The 17,504-nt window shown below is 39.3% G+C and overlaps 1 protein-coding gene across 4 annotated transcripts in view; it reads left to right on the top strand.

The window, feature by feature from the left end:
* CRB1 (crumbs cell polarity complex component 1) overlaps positions 1-17,504 on the top strand; it is a 107,185-nt gene that overhangs the window by 34,981 nt on the left and 54,700 nt on the right. For all 4 annotated transcript variants that reach the window (XR_012629893.1, XM_074876753.1, XM_074876750.1 and 1 more), the window contains exons 3-5: positions 2,151-2,346; positions 5,782-5,921; positions 7,170-7,352. Coding sequence is in view for 3 of the 4 variants with exons in the window: in XM_074876753.1 (XP_074732854.1) it covers positions 2,151-2,346; positions 5,782-5,921; positions 7,170-7,352 (519 nt within the window). In the remaining variant the exon portion in view is untranslated. The remainder of the gene's footprint in view (positions 1-2,150; positions 2,347-5,781; positions 5,922-7,169; positions 7,353-17,504) is intronic.

The following is a 17,504-nucleotide window of genomic DNA, read 5'->3' as shown; positions in this document are numbered from 1 at the left end:
ACCCTGCCTGCTCTAGGATGGGATGCCTTTGCTTTTGATGGTGTAGCCCCATGCAATAACTGCAGCAAGGCTTGTTGGTGTTCTTTTTCCTTTCTGGCATATGATATTTGGCATACAGCATATTTATGACAGAATGTTAGACTGAGGTGCAAATGCAGATCTAATCTTTTCATCTCTCTTCTTCACATATAAGAAAGCCTGACAGCAGATTCAGTAGAGGCTGGGAAGGAATTCCCCCCGTTTGCATGGCATATCGCATTGGCTGGATGCATTATACAGAGAGAAGTTTTCTTCTGAGGCAACATTGCCGAAGGCAGGTTACTGGGCTTGATAGATTAAAGACATGAACCAAAACAACAACGCTATGTTCTCATGTTAATCGTCAGGCTGTTCTCAGGCCTGTAGTTTTAAATTTGGCTGAACTGAGGATCAGTTGCACAGGGCTTGTTTTGTCACATGATTTTTAGTGTTCGCAGTAAGCTGTTAACAAGCTCTGGCAGATTTACGGTCACTAGACATACTTCTGCAAACACATTGTTTACAATTACAGTGAATTCACAGGGCAATGACCACAGAGGGATTGCTCACTATATCTGGATGTAATGTACATTACCATAAAGCCATAAGAGAGCGTTCCTGTGCTAGGGTCTCGCGACAGGCTCCTGCTGAAAGTAGTGGCTAGCTGAGCAGTGAATCTTAAACTGGGAGCACGGGACCGGCAACTTCACCCATCCAATGTTCTATATGTGGTCTCAAGGAACTATAAAAATATATTCTCTCAAATTACAGCAGTAATATTTCTTAACTACTGGAAAGATGAACTTGCACTTTAATGTTTAAATACAATTTAAAATAGTTATGAGCTAACACCCTCAAATTTTGTTTTGGCATTTTAAGATATTTCCAGGTATTTATCCATAAAATGGATTTTTTTTTTTAAACAAAGATGCTACATTCAAAAGGGTCAAAGTAAATTAATAATCAAATAACAGTGCTAAATATTAGTAATCTCAATGTTTTGAGAAAGGTGTTCTGAGTTAAACATACAAATTCCATAGCAGGACAGAGCTGGCAAAAACAGCACAAAGAAAGAATTATAGGTGAGCTCCTAAATAAATTGCTAAGATAATACCCATCATCAAAACATGTCTGTTCCCATCTTTTGAAAGCCCGCCCCATCATCTTGTACTGAAAACTTCACCTCTCCAACGAAATGGAACCCATTCTCAGGGCTTCACATTCTCTTTCAAGTAGGAAATTCCCCTGAAAACTATTTACAATACTACTGCTACTTTGGTAAGCCAAATAAGAGATAGGGAAGTCCACTTAAAAGCAGCTTCTTCATTATAATTTGCCATTTTGCATCTGTTTTGTGGCTGATACTGTAGCTGTTAAAACAAATTGACTTGGCGGGTGAAAATTGTTTAAAAAAATATCACTCTATTACTCAAAATACTAAATAAGTGCATAAGCATACAAACCGCTGAAATAATCAAAGCAGGAGCTGTAAGGCATTAATTATGAAATCTTCTTAGTGTTTCCTGGACTGTGCTAGAGATAAGAAAAAGGAGTGTATATTTAACCTGCCAACTATCATAAATAGCTGTAAACTAATATTAGAACTCATTTAGTTCCATCAGTTAACTCTGAAGAGCAGCTCCAAGATTCTGACCTGTGCAAACATGGCATCATGGATTTATTTACACATTGCTAAATCTTAAAAAAAAAAGCAATAAAACATAGGCAAACAGACAGTTTCCCAATGAATTCAATTAACTGTGCCGCTTTAAATGGACTCTTCTGAGGTCATTAAATTACTAGTCACTTCTGTATTATATAAATAGGATAGTAGCATGGTTTGAATAATCTGAAAATTAGTTCATTCTGTTTCTATGTTCAAGCTAACATAAAAAGTTGCTATTCTACCTATTCTTGTGAATAACAGCTGGTTTGTTCTTTTGTAAGTTCTCCCAAGCCTTGAAAAAACTAGTCTTGCAATGCACATTGAGGAGGAAATGACTTTTAAAAATAGGCAATTGTTTAAATAAAAACAACCAATCATGCGAATATTGTACTTAAAACAGTCCTGGCTGAGATGTCCAAAACTATCTCCTAAGTTTGGGATTTGCTTGTTTTCTTTGCTTTTGAAGGTACAAACTGTGAGCTGGAAATAGATGAGTGCTGGTCACAGCCGTGCCTGAATGGGGCGACCTGCCGTGACTCCCTGGGGAGCTTCACCTGCTCCTGCACACCCGGCTTCCTTGGCCACCTCTGCGAAACCAACATCGACGAGTGTGCCAGCCGGCCGTGCCTCAACAGGGGACAGTGCACAGACAGTGACAACGGGTAGGTCTTGTACAGCTAGGTAACGCTAATGGAAGGTGCTAGTAGCTCCTCTGTTTGCAAAAGGGAATTCGACGAGAGCCTGCACTGCCAGGTAGCTGATTTAATTTCCAATTGTGGACATCACTTCTTGATCCTGCACTGATTTCAGTTTAAATTTGAAAAGGATTAAAGAAAGCAAGTCTGGTGTCAGAGCCAATAGGACAACAAAATATTTATGGCAAAGACTGACCAAGAAGTACATTTTTCACATTTTTCACAGTTTTACTTTAAATGTTTACAACATGTTGTTTGTCTGGCCCTGAGGATTGTCATTTAGAGATGAATTCTGTTTCTAACACTCATCAGACTTCAGTTTCCAAGAGAGATGTGAGAGTGTATAAAATTGAATTTGCCAGCAGTGGCTGCCCACACCAACAGACAGAATTAGAAGAGGCAGAGGAAAACTGTAATAATAGTAACCATAGTAATAGATATCATTAGGAAATGTGTCAGAAACTTTACAGGCATATAGGATAACAGCTCCTTATTCAAAACAGCCTGCAGTCCATGGGCAATAATTAAAAAATAAAGAGTATACAAAGCAACAGAAAAGTGAGCTTCTCCACCTGCTGTTAATAGCCCTACGCAGAGGTTCATCCCAGGCAGCCAGAGCTCTGACATTCATTCACTGACACTGGCTTTGCACACTCAGCATGAGATTCCCAAACTGAAAATACATGTGCATAAGCTCAGTCTGAAAGTTCATAAGTGTATTCATGTAGACGCTCCTCTCGCCAATATAAGATTTGTCCTCTATTGTATATTTTCCAGTTTTTATAAAGCAGTTTTGAAGATTTTAGTGCCCAAAAATCAGTCCAAAAGTCACGTCAGTGAAAGGCATGCTTGCCTTGAATGAGAGGAGGAAGAGATCATGTTCTGGGAATGAGCTTTTGTACAGGTGGTGACATGGCACCTACCTTGTGGAGCTCCTTTTCAGCAGTGCCAAATGACTCTGAATAGGACAAAGCAATTTACTATTTTCCAGTGTAGCTAAAGCATGACAGCAGGGAGAGGGAGGTCACCTTGCACCTGACTAGTTCACAGCAGACCCACTTAGTAACCTGCAAGCCTTTTCAGGATACATGCATGAGGTGAGAAACTGGGATGCTCATTCAGGCCAGACTTAATCCTACTCATTTTTCTTCTAGCTTTTAAAGCTGAGGTACATGTAAGAGCAATTTTAATTGGCTTGTAATACAGCAGGATATCTGGAGACCGATTGGAGCTCTTACCACATTTGTTACATGATGAAAAGGGTTGGACAACAAAGCAATTCAAAACAGAAGGGTGTCTAGCAATTTCCTCTCTTTTGTGTATTTTTGGGGTTAAATGAAGAATTGTAGTCTTTAAAAAGTAGTTTTCTGTTTCTGACTAATGCTACAGTATAGCTGAGGCTTTTGTGTGTGTCACCAGCTCTCACAGCAATGTGCAAGATGACAGATTTAGCATTAAAAGCCGTAAATACAAACACCAAACCAAATTCTTGCCCAAATTTCAGACTGATCTTCCAGTGATGTTTCATGAATGCAACAAAGTAGAACTTGATGTCTTAAAAAAAAAAGTTTCACATTATCAAACATTTCTTATTTAAACTCAACAATTTACAGAGGTTCCTTAGTAGGACCTGCAAAACCTGCTGTGTGCAGGCACAGAGGATACCTCTGCATGCTCCAAGCCTTTTTTCCATAGGAAATATTCCCAGGACCTCCAATGCTCTTCTGATTGCATAGGAAAGAACATCTGCACATATTGCTTTTTGCATATTGGGAGACCATCAAACAAGAAGCCCCAAAATAATGTTAGGTAGAGTATCTAAGAGTATCACTCTTAATAGAAAAAGCCATCTGCCAGCTTAGTCATAGACTGCCCACAAGCAGGGCATCCTCCAGAATCTCTGAAGGTCAACAGCAATGCCAAACACTTAAAGGTATCCGAGAAAAAAAGACACAGAGGTAGGGCTTCACATTAAGCAGTGAGTTGTGAATATTCCTCACTGCTCCATGATTCTGGACCAAAGGGTAAAAAGAGGATGGACTAAAGCAGAAAAAAATCTCTTACCACAAAGCTGAACAGCACCAAACTGAAGGGACTTGGAGGAAATGTGCAAAAAATACAGCAGAAGAAAGAGACTTCTGTTTTGAAAACATACCTCAGAATGAAAATTATTTTTCTAATTCACATCTTCCTCATTACTTTTTATATCCTAAATTCAAATGCCACCTGGTCTAAGTCACCTCTGATTTTGATTTAAGAATAATCCATACACTAGTAATAAACTGGTCTGCCAGAAGTTTCTGCTTATGAACACTTAAATAGTGTAGTAAAAAGTTTACGCTTTTTGGTCTGTTAGACTGCAGGAGCCAGTTTTTCTCTGATGTTCCCCTACGTTCAACAATTTCACTTTCTCTCCATATATTTACTCCAAGTCTAAGACTTAGATATTAAGCACAGAAATTATCAAATATGTATACTTATGTCTTATTCATCAAGATTCCCCATGATTTCAATTGTACAATAAGCAGCATATCATTTTAATATAGTGAAGCAATATAAGAATAAATTTTTGTTTCTGATAATTATTAGACAAAGATCATTCAAGTATGCACATTTAACATAGTTATCTTATAAAGACCTGTCTGTATTTATGACATGTACAAGTTGACCTTATACCTTATGACCTAAGCTTAACAGTTATGTATCTTATAATAATTAGCTCACCTGAAAAAAAAAAAACATAAAGAAAAAACCCCAGATGTTACTGATTACCTGCACACTGTTCATTTATACATACTAATTTGTTTACTTCTAAACCCATAATAGTAACATTGCTGTCAAAAGGAAACCTGTATTACTATTATTATTGGAACTATTAAAACAATTGACATTTTTGTTCTAACCTGAAAATAAAATACTGTTTTTCATCAAAGAGAAAATATCACTTAGTTGAGGAACAGAAATTGCCTTACTTTTTTCCAATTCAATTTCTACCATTTCAAGAGAAAGGGATACTAACACACTTAGTGCCTCTTCCCTTTTCATTTTGTGAATAATGTTAAGCCTACAAAAATTGCATTGGAAATGACAGAAACTTCTTTCCCAAAAATAAAATAATAATAAAAAGAGTTTAATAATTCTTAGAAGAAATGATCTGTCAAAACCATTTTAAATTCACAAGCAGGTTTTTTCCCCAGACAAACCCCACATATTTCAGGAAAAATCTCATTGTTGGTTCCCAATTTCTGCGGTTTCTCCTGGAGCACCAGATGGTGGTCTTAAGCCTGGACTCAACTGTGCAAGCTACTAGCCAAGGCTACACAAGAAGCCTGCTCAGGTTTGGGAGCAAAGCCCAGATCTCCTGACTTCCAGCTAGAGTGAGCATTGCATTCTGTGTTACAGGTACAGCTGCAACTGTACTGGTACTGGATTTATGGGCCTACACTGTGAGACCCTAGCTCCCTTATGTTGGTCACAACCATGCTACAATAACGGCACTTGTGAGGACAATGCTGACAATTACATATGCCACTGTTGGCCAGGTAAGTTCTAAGTTCTCCTATAAGCACTCTCTTTCCTTGTGTAGTAGAGGTGTCCTCATTTTTTTGCTGATACAATAACAGGCTGAAGCTACAGGTTGAACCTTAAAAATACTCTATAGGCTTGTGTTTAGACAGGCTTCACTCACCATGAGTCAGAGCCTTATGGGTGAGTTGCTCTCCTTTCCCAGCTAAGGACTGATTTCCCTGCACAGCCAAGGTGGGCAAAACCAAAAGTTCCAGTGTTATGATGTCAAGACAGGAGATAAGTCAAAGTTGGGATCCAGCTTCCAACTCCCAGTTGCTTAATCCTTCAACCCTTGTAATAAATGAATCACTGCTGCAGCTGACCCTTCATTAACATGACCTTTAAACCACCTAAAAACTTACTTTTCAATGCAAAATATTTGTCTGTTTATGAATAAAAATTAAACTAGGTGTTACATCAGGAAACTGGTCTCCTTCACGTTGCTAGTGCAAGTTCTTCTGACTGGCAGCGTAGGGTGGAACACACTGGGCTGTGTTCTCCACCACCAATGCTTGCATATCCAGCCATTTGTAAAAAGGCTCCCACACTCCCACTGGGGATACAGACCCTGTGTTCTTGAGAGACACGGTGAATCTTTCAGCACATGGACTAACTACAAGAAGTCTCTCTAGAAAGTTTAATGTCTGTGTCCTTACTGAGGTTGCAGGAGCACTGTGAGGAGTAAATGCCACAGTGTTGTTGGACTACATGGTTCTTGGTGCATTAGAAATCAAAAAATTAGGCAGAACCCTTAGCATTATCCAGAAATTGGGGAGTTTTGTGGCACTTCAAATTCCAGATAAAGCACTTCACAAACACAAAATAATTTACACTCCCTGCCCTCCTCCGTCATAGGGAGGTGGTGTAAAAGAGATGGAAAACTTCACACAGCCTGAGAGCATATCTACAACACAAGGCGGCGTGCCTTGTTATCCACACGGATCTCCACATTACTTCCTAAAAAACCCCAAAGTCTGTACAGCCCAGCAAATCTCAGCTAGCTAATGCAGAACAGCCACAGCAATATCCTGCTGCTGAGCCCTGACATAGAGCTGCAAGGAAACGTTCACACCTTCGAGAAACAGAGGGAATCTTTTAGCACATGACAGAGTCTGAAGCCAAGTGCATCTAGTAGTCACAGTATATATTCATAATAGTATTTTCGGGTCTGGAATGAAGGAATGCACATCAGTTAAATGCCTTCTCCTCTGGGCTCTCTGCAGGCTATGCGGGCTCCCGCTGCGAGGAGGACATCGAGGAGTGCAGCAGCAGCCCCTGCCTCTCCGGGGGGGTCTGTGTCGAGCGCTCCTGGGCCAGCCGCTACGGGAGCGTCCCAGGCCTGCCGCCGGCCTTCCGCTACGACTCAGCTGAGGGCTATATCTGTAGCTGTAAGCCTGGCTTTACCGGTAAGATTCCCTTGGTGAAAGCCTAGGAAATGATGCACTGAAGTATTCTGATGTTTAGGCCTGGCTGTAAATAAATGTTTAAATTAAGTTACACGTTTGAAGGTGCCATAGTGCAAAGGGTCCCTCTGGCGGTCACCACACTCGTGTTTCTGTAGGGATTGGTATGGAATGAAGGGAGGTGGTTGCACGAGTTGTGAGCCTGAACAATTTATAGGAAGAGAGCAGCGGGGTCCAGGTGTGGAGGCCCCTAAGGCAGCCCAGGCAGCAGCAGCAACGCCGTCTCCTCCACTGCCTTGTCTGCAAAGCTTCACCGTCCAGAGCCGCACTCGCTCGAACTAGGCCCTAAGCTTCAGTTAGCGGGTGTTGTATCATGAGGTTGAAATTCACTGTGCACAGGTAATATAGTACACGAATGAAAACTATGAATAAAAAATGAGAGAGTGTGTTCATAAAACAACCATGAAACAACACTCCCAAGCTTTCGCTGTTTCTGTCTGTACACTCCTTGCATAATTCTACATAGCGGCACTGGGGACTGGCAGGAACACTTCTTCATCTGAGCACAAGGCAAGGTTTTGTATAGATTTGGCAGTGTAGTGTGTTGGTGATATTCTACAGCTTGAATGAAAAATAACCAAGTTGTGTGCATAGCTGTGTCCTTAAGGAAAAAAAAACCCTTATCAAAATTACAGGTAACCATAATCCTATAAAAGATGTGTTAAGATTTGCATTTAACACAGCCTGCACAATTTAGCACAGCCACAAACAAGTTGGGTTTGGATTGTACACTTATGGGTCTACAGTATTTTTCTGTCAACTCCATTCTCTTGTTTCTTCTGAAGGAAAGAATAATCAATAGCTGTATTAAGTTAACCAGTTTTCAATCCCTCATTCCATTTATGTCCTAAGCATTTTACAGACTTTCTTATGCCTCCCAGTGAGTTGCATGACTGCTGTCTCCAACAAGGCAGGTACAAAAGTATATAGAGAGCACAACTTTCACTCTGAATTCCCCATGTATTTTCTTCAAAGTGGCATTGAGATGTGTTTGCTTTTGTTCCTTCCCTTCCCCTTAACTGTCCTTCCCCATCCTGTCACTAAGTGTTGCTGTTGTTCTTTTGTTCTGCCAAAGAGAGTATATTATGAGGCTTCTACTAAGGCTTTTGATATCCCTCAGGCTGTCCTAAACACCCTTACCTCTTCACATACCACTTCTTTCTCTTTGCTTCCTTCCAGTGATGTCCAGCTCTCAAGTTTCTTTTCCTCCCCACTCTAATTAAAAAACTTCTATGCTCTGTGAGGCAATGCAGAAGGCGTTTCCTTGTTTAATCATCATCCTTTATCCTCTCATTTCCTTATCAATTGCCTTCACCTGGCTTGTTTGCCTGATCTGGGTCATGATTCTGCTGGTTTCACTCCCTACTTCCCAGGGAGTACAGGTAGACTCTTAACTGGTCTGAAAAAAAAAGTGTCAGAATCTATTTAAATCTATTAATTCATTTTTTTTCAATAGATAAACTACTCATTCACAATGTAGAACTCTCCAAAGCATGACTGAGAGAAGTCTTGGAGACCCTGAAATTTCTACTGACTTCATATGCAAATTACATTTCTTTTTTTTAAATCTTATGTAAGTTTAGTTATCCATGTACCTGTTGGGTACTATATCTAACTTTCATTAGAAAAAAAACCCAAAATAGTTATCCTTACCAAACAGTGTACCCAGACATCTGGAGGCAAGAAGAACATAATCTTTAACAAGGGATGGTTGTAAAAGCTGCATGTGAAATGTCATTCAGTAACATGCTGCAAAATAGTGGCAAAACAAGATTAATCTTGCTACTCTTGTCACATCCTTCCCTGCCTGTGTTTTTCAGCAGGGCTTAAATTTTAAACTCTTTTTTTATTTTACTGGCCTGTGTGAGATACAACATTGCCGAGCAATTTACATATTTATCGAGAAAACAGCAGGATTGCTCTAACTGGCACCTAGCACCCTAGGTTCCCAGGCTTTGTTCTAACAGCCCTTAGGTACAATGCAGCTAACCTCCCCAGTCCCCCCAGTAGCACTGTGCAGGTCTCTCTGGCCCTTCTCCTTCCCCCAGGTAATCTGGAAGTAGAAAGTGTTCAAAATGAACCTCAGCCTCCTTGTATGTCAGAAGTGTTGAGAGAAAAGCCTATAGGGTAGAGTGGAAACATTCACTTCTGATGATGATAAGTAGTTTCTCCAATTATAGCCAAATTCATAATAAATAAATCATGTGTTTTACTAGGAATTAAAGAAGATTTAGGATTAGAGTTGATAGCAGTAGTATGATTCAAGGTAGCAGACGAATTGCTGATCAGGATCACTCTAGTATATGGGTGCTTATCTAATGTATATGAACTAACAGTCAACTGGACAAGAGGTCAGATCCTCTCATCTGGGTATCAGTACATTTCACTGACAGCCAAAGTCCTACATTTCTGTGGCTGTGGGTCAGGAGTTCTTCCAGCCTTAACGCTTGAATAATTGTGTGTTCTTTAGATATAAAACCCCAGATTCCTATTGAAAGAGGACAAAGATTTTCTTTAATAAATCACATTCAGTATTTTATTATGGCTCTTTCCTCAGTAAAGCACTCACAGAACATTATAATCACACTTCACTGTTCAGACTAATATGAAGAAATAATAATCTGCATACCCTGCATTGGGAGGGCCTGATCCAAAAGCCATTGAAATCAATGGAAAGATGTCATTAAATTGAGGATGGTTGTCAATTTTGTAACAAGCAGAAAATGGTGTCTTTGAACTTAGTGGATAAGATTGCAAACAAAATACTGTAATTCAACTGAAAAACTGAGAATACCTACCTTTTGGACTACAATTTTAGCCCCAAGGGCAGGAGATAATGGAGCCTAAACACATGCCTATGTCAGGATAAAGTATTTCCCTACCCAGCTGGGAGAAAGTAATAAATATTATCTGGCAGGATCTTGTTATAGATAGTGATTGTTAGGTGACTTGAAAATAGTCAGTAGTCCTACTAAAATTCTTGGAACAAATCTGCAAACAAAATTATTTCACAATTTGATTCTTAAAAATAAGACATAAAAATCCCAGTCTGGAGACTTTATCCCAGCTAGAAACTCTTTGAGGCCATTGGATATATGCCTTATCCCAGATTCAAGATGGAAAATTTCTGCGCAGGTTCTACGAAGGGTTAAACTTCTCCAGCTCCCTTTTAAATCAAAGGGTTCAGAGATGCTCAGATTTCCTGCAGTAGCAAACCCTAGATTTTTTATATTACCTTGGTCTGCTGGCCCCCTAGCACAACAGTACTTTTAATAGATTGGGCTTTCGTTTAAAGGGCTTGTGATTTGTTACTTCTAGCTAGAGGGAATAGTTACCCTAGAGCTGTGTCCTTTCATACCGTGGATATATTGTATGCTCTAGCCCTGCACATTTTTTAAAAAGACTGTTATTTGAAAGGTTAAACTTTTCACTTTGCTCATGAAAACATATGGAAAAGGAGGAGGGCAGAGCTATGGATTTGGTAGTGACTCATTTCACCAGGTTGTAATAAACTTAACACCACGTCAAAATTAAAGAGCTTCTGAACTTGCAAGGTCTATCAAGTGACACATTCCAGTGTTGAACTGAGCCCAAGGAGCAGTGAGTGTGCAAGGCAGGTGGGTCCTGCTCCGCAAGCCTTGAACACCATGCTGCCCCTGGTCCCCAGGTGGGTGGGACAGTGCTGCGAGCAGGGATGAAGACCATCCATTTTGCTGCTTCAGCAGGATGAGTGTAAGAGGAGCAGAGCCCACTGACCCATTTGTAGGCAGGGTGTCTGCTGCCTGCTGACATGCAGACGAGCGCTGGCTGCTGACAACATTACCACTTCTGGTGTCTTGTTATCCGCTCTGTGCCAGCTGTGCCACCAGCACCACTGCTTGCTTTGGCATCATGAATTCCTAAGTGGTTTTTGGCCTTTTCGTTTATTTGTCTTGTTTTCTGTTTTTCTGTTTTAAATTTCCTTGGCCCTTTTCCCAGTCTGTTGGACTGCTGGAAGAGAAAATGATATGATCAGACTGGTGTCATATGCATATCGAATTCCTGGCAAATGCATGGGGGAAAGAAACTGTCTCCTGGAGCCAGAAGATGAGGCAGATAAATGGCCAATGTGGGAGAGTACTGAACATTCAACAAACTAAGGAAAACCTCAACCCAGATACTGAACTGTAAATATCATGAGGCCGGTGCTTAAAAACTGAATCATCTGGACTCTTATTCTGCACTTAAGCCAGGGTGAAAGCACACAGGGCATCACACTTCTATTTCCCTAAACATCTTTACATGCTGCTATAGGTAGACCACCTAGCAGATGACAGGATAGACTATGTCTTAGCCTGCCATACTGCACCCTCCTGGCCTGTGACAGTATTATACAGACATAAATATTATTTATGAGTAATAGGTAGGATAGTAGGCACATTATCACTAACTTGGGAAGCTAAAAAGACATATATATATATATTTTTGGTTTCTTCATTTTTCAAATCCCCTTCTTAACCATCAGTACAATGATCACAGAGCTGCCATCTTTCTTAGATATCTAAAGTGATGTGAGTCTTACAAAAATGAAATCAAGCAGATGAATAGCAGAGTTCTCATCTTGTCCCCAAACTCCAAATTTTAATTTCTGCTTTATTTCCTTGTCTGTCCTTCAGCTGTTCACATCACAGTAGTCCATGACTCCTCCATTACATGAAGTTAATCCACTTTATTTCATGGCCTGTCATCACAGTTTAAAAGGTCATTTTCTCTTGATTCTGAGACCTTAGAAGAAGACAAGACTGTTCAAGGAAAGAATGAGCATAAAAAAAGAGGAGATACAGAGAAAAAAGACAACTTTTAATTTAAGGAGGTTTCAAGGGCACTGCTCATCTTTTCAGTGGGACTCAGGCTTCTCCCATAGGCAAGGCAGGCACTCAAGTTCAAAATGGAAAGGTCTGGAGGTACCATTAGCTAATTATTATTCCCTTACAAGCAAAGGTTCAAGAAGGAAAATGCTGCTACTATCAAGGACCCATTCAAAGTTAGCTGGTTTAAGGAGAAATTCCAAATACATATACAAATACTACACATGTGAATTGCTGAAAAACAGAATTAGGGCTTGATGTATATATAGGCTTCTTACCACTCTGGAATTGTAGAAGGGCTGTAATGGGGATGCAGACATACATCTTTTCTGCCTAAATTCTATTCATGATCAGTACAGGATGCCTTTTACACTGTTAGACTGCTGTGGAAGTTTCCCTTACAAAATCAACTTTGTGATGCTGGGCACTTTTGCAGCAAACCAAAAAAGTGTTGCTATATTCTAAGCATGGGAAAGAAGTTACTGCTTTTCTAGAGATATTTCTACAGTGCTGCCCTATCTCCATTTCAGACTCTGTGATCTCCATATATTCCTGTGTTCAAAAGTACAGGGGGGAAAAAGGAAGAGGAGGACCTTCTCTCACTGCTCCCTGCCAGTCTCTAGCAGCTCCAGCATTACAAGACCAATGTAGGCAAGGGCTGTACCAGCACAGGATGCCCTCAGGCACTTGCTGCCTGTAAAAATCCGACACACAAAAAAAGAAATTAGCACTTTAAAGTATTTTTTCCATCTCTACTAAAACCTCTGATCTTGAAAGAACATTTGGACACACGTTTAATAACTCTATCCACTAATAATATTTAACATTTCTTCAGTCGGTAGCATCCTGGTAAGGAGATGTTCCAATAGTCATCAGAATTGGTTCCTTCTCAGTTTTCCCTTCCTCCTCTAATTTTGTCACAGAGTTCTTACTTCTCCTCTTTTTTCTTGATTTTTGGAACTGGTCAGGATATTCTCTTTGAATGACAGAGTATAACCGTTTTCCCTGGCCCGCGGACTACTCCAGGGAAGGAGGCAGACAGCTTTTCAAATGGTTTCAGACTCTGAGAATACAGCATGCTCACTAGTTTCTTACTTTTCTCTTTATTCACTATTGTTCAAACTGTTTTCTTCACAGTAAGCACTAATCATTTCTCACATGTTTAGCTCCCACACCAAACTCATTGTTAGGTCAGTCTTTCTCTGGATAGTCCCCCAGAAGGAAAGCTGAGGTTGAACTCACAATTCACACACTCTGGGCCATAATGGCCATACGAAGGGAGCATACCTCAGAACATTCATGGCAGCACTGAAATTAGGCTCTATCTGGAGGAATTTAGGAATTTGCTATTTCTTTATCAGTTTCCATTACAGAACTCATGGGACATTTCTATTTCAATTCTACTGCACATAGTGCTCCTCTTCAACAACTGTAAGAGATACCATTTACTGCAAGTGTAAGTTTTACATTCTTCATCCATATAAATTACCACAGCAGCTAAGACTGACTTGTGTTATTCATGACAGCTCTTTCCTTAACAGACTATACCTTGAGATACTTTGTGAAAGCCTAATAGCATTATTTGCAAGAATTAATCTTCTTATGACTTACCTTGCCTCCCTGCATGGCAGTGGACTGTGAGAGTGACTGTTTAAATGCACCAGCTCTAGTTGTAATGGTTACCTAGTGTTTATCACTGGTTAAAGAATTCTGATTTAGTGAGAGACACTTCAGAAAACAGCAGCATGTATCTCTAAGATAATCTTTCTGTATTTACAACAATATTCTGCAGCTTGGGTTTTGCCTCACTAAAATCTGAGCATTTCATGAATACAAACAAATTCATTCATATATCGTTACTGTGAAGTACATAAGTATTATCCCCACTTCAGAAAAACAGAAAAAAAGACTAAGGTCCAATATGATCATAAGGTATGACATTACCTTATGAACAGTGGAGTCTCACAACAGCCCATGGATTTGTACATCATTATAAGACCCAGTTATCATATTTAATGTGCTCCAAGTAAAGAACTGAAATGGTTTCAGATCCTAGGTACAAAATATGAACCTAGCATGGGTGCTAACTATGCAGAGCACTCCTTTTAATGGAATAAAATCCACCTTTATTGAAAACTTTAGCTTGTCCCTATTATTCCTATTGTACAATGGAACCTTTTGACAGAAGAGTATTTTTGTTGCCAATGACAATCTATGTTAAAATTTTGTAAAAGCTCAACCATGATCATTAGGAAAGAAGCCTTAAGCTTTTCATGACAACACTTTACAGAATTAGCCCCCGGACCTGACAATTTGTTTGCACTCTGAGAATGATATTTAGGGCCCTGATATACCTATGTATATTTTTTCATGAGAAATACGTATTACATGAGAAATACCTCTCCTCTTGTTGCACTGGAAATGCAAAGAGATCACAAACATCACTTCTGCATTATTCAGCACCAAAAGAATGCGCAAATGTCAAGACGTTTTGGGGGGCTTTTTGAGTTAGAAATATATGAAATATAAAACACTAGGAAGCATCTACCAATATTATTTTCAGAACATGTATAGAGTTTTATGCTTTAAAATTTGACAGCTGACCCATCATTACTGTGATCTATTTTCTCTAGTTACACTGATATGTTAAGTTGTATAATGTAGTCCGACGTGATTGACAGAGCCTGCAAGCAGTGGATATTTTGAATCTGGCACATCTCTCTGTGTTAAACAGTGTTGCACATAAACACTTTTTAGCATTAAAAGATTTTTCCTTGAAGCGAAGGAGGAGGGGATGAATGGTTTTTAATCCATAAGCTCCCAGATCTTGCAACACATGGACAAAGAATGTCCTTAGATTTAAGGAATCTGTGTGTCAGGTACCTGGCAGAAAGTTCTTTAAAAAAATAAAAGGAAAAAAAATGGGGAAAAAAGGCAGTTGTATATTATTTGGCAGCAGGAATAATGCTTTTCAAGCACCTGTTATTTTTCTGACACTCATTCCTGGTGGGTCATTCCGTCATATGATTGACTACTTGTTAAAAATAGGCTAAATATCCAATAAGAGTTTTCCTTCTGGGCCCTTCTTCAGGCTATGCCTACTTACCTTTTTGATTTCTTTCTTAATACTGTGAATAAACTTTCCTAGCCTTTTTAATTGGCATATCTCGGATATTTATAGTCTCCTGCAATCCAGTTTTGCCAGCTCTTGGCTGAGTTTATGAACCCGCTCAGTTCCATCTTTCCCTATTGAACAATCTCTCTGGCCTTTTCATTACTTACTTGCTTTGCCCCCTCCCAGCAACATGCAATGCAGCCTGGAATCAGATTTGGGACTCATTTTCCCCAACTCTTCCTGTTGTTGAAAAACCAGTAATCTTCATTTCCATAATATGAACAGAAACTGCTGTGTATCTCCTGATTCACATCGCAGTGCTAGTTCTGTGTGTCTAGCACACCCTGGCATTACAGATAATCCTGTACGTTTCCTAAAGAGATGCATTTCTTGCATATACACATACATCCAATGACAAAGACAACCATTAACAAAAATAAAGTGTGGTCTAAGTGATAACCATGCACAAACCCTGGTCAAATCAAAGGTATTGCACAGCAGAACTTTGCTCATCTTCTTAAGAATATGATTGTCCATGTCAGGAGCTACTTTACAGCATAGGCTTTTTAGCATTGTATTGTATAAGCCTGCATTGTTCTGGTTGAATTACAGTCAAATTGCAAAGTCAAGCAGATGTACAACTTTTTCCCAAACAGAAATGAACTTTCTTTAAATCTACACATCACACAGTTTTCACTAATCTGGAGAAAGTGTTTAACAAGTAGACAGTAAAGAGAAGACCTGTATTATGGGACTAATATACTTTACTTCCTCAATACATTCTAATTTATGGAACATTTAAGGTCAAATGTCAAGTGATAAACAAAATGACCCAATTTAATAGTTCAATGTTTTACTCAACGGATGATTTTGAAAACGGCCTTAATAATCTCACTATTGTGAACCCCATTAAAATCCAGTTTATTGGAAATACAGTAAATTATACAACCAAACATTTAAGCGGCATTACTTCTCTTTTCCCCCCATAATGGAGGAACTCAGGAATGACATTGGAAAAGCTGAAGGAGTTCAGTCAGAAATAGCATGGGGACAAGTAATTCTGAACCATATGGATGTATTTATAAATGTGTGTGTACACACACACATGCGCTAATACACATATATATACATATATATGTAAACATATACATAATAGCTGCTTCAGAGTACTTTATTGCTCTGCTTATCGAAAGTCTTTCTTTGACCACTAATTAAAAAGGTCCACAACTTTCAACATTTCTATTTTTAAGTGCAGTTTTCTGGCTGGATTGTTTTGTGGTAAGAATGATAGATTCCTACCGCCCCACCACCATGGCAGGGGCGTTGGAACTAGATGATCTTTAAGGTCCCTTCCAACCCAAACCATTCTATGATTTGTCTTCACTCCTTTCTGCAAGATTTGCAGCATGCCATGCATATGCTTGTTAATAAGCAGAGTTTATGTTGGGCTTCATTACTAGTTGATTATTTTAATTGCATGGCTTCTGACAGTGGGAAATGTGTGATGTTTGCATGCCAAACCTGTATATATTTGTTTTGAAATTAATATTGGCCTGTAATCAGATATAAAGTCAAGATGCATGAGTAAACTTATTTAAGATTAAAGTATGCAGGCTGCTGTTATTTTGCTATCAAATATAAATGGTATAATGCCATTCATCACTTCATTCTTGTAGAGGTTATGGTTTTTATGTAGCTTAGCTACTCTGTTTTCATGCTCACAGACTTTTACATGCCTTTGAAATACCATTTCTCACATATAAACATCCCCAAATAACCCACAGCAGTGGGATGGCATTCTTGTTCACCCTTGGTAAAGGGCTTTACTTGGTAAACTGCTATTTATATTACCCCCCAAAAAAAGTATAAGCTGCCCTAATTTGTGAAAATATGCAACTTGTTTGAACTAGCATCAGCATTTTGGTACCAGCAGAGCTCTGAGATATCTAAGAGCTCTTAGAGAACTGTTCTCTGTACTCCTTCTGTACGTGTTAGCCAGTAGAGGGAGCATGAAATACTGTTTATGTGTGGCATCTGCAGCACATTAACGAAATCTAGTTTTAGCTGATATTTCAATGCAGTCTTTAGAACCCCATCTGGAAGGTGCTATTTCTCAAAGACTTTGTGATGGAC

This window comes from Strix uralensis, chromosome 8, assembly GCF_047716275.1.
Source record: "Strix uralensis isolate ZFMK-TIS-50842 chromosome 8, bStrUra1, whole genome shotgun sequence".
NCBI classification, from domain to species: Eukaryota; Metazoa; Chordata; class Aves; order Strigiformes; family Strigidae; genus Strix; species Strix uralensis.
The sequence above is the reverse complement of the archived record's forward strand: the minus strand, read 5'-3'. Positions and strand labels throughout refer to the sequence as shown.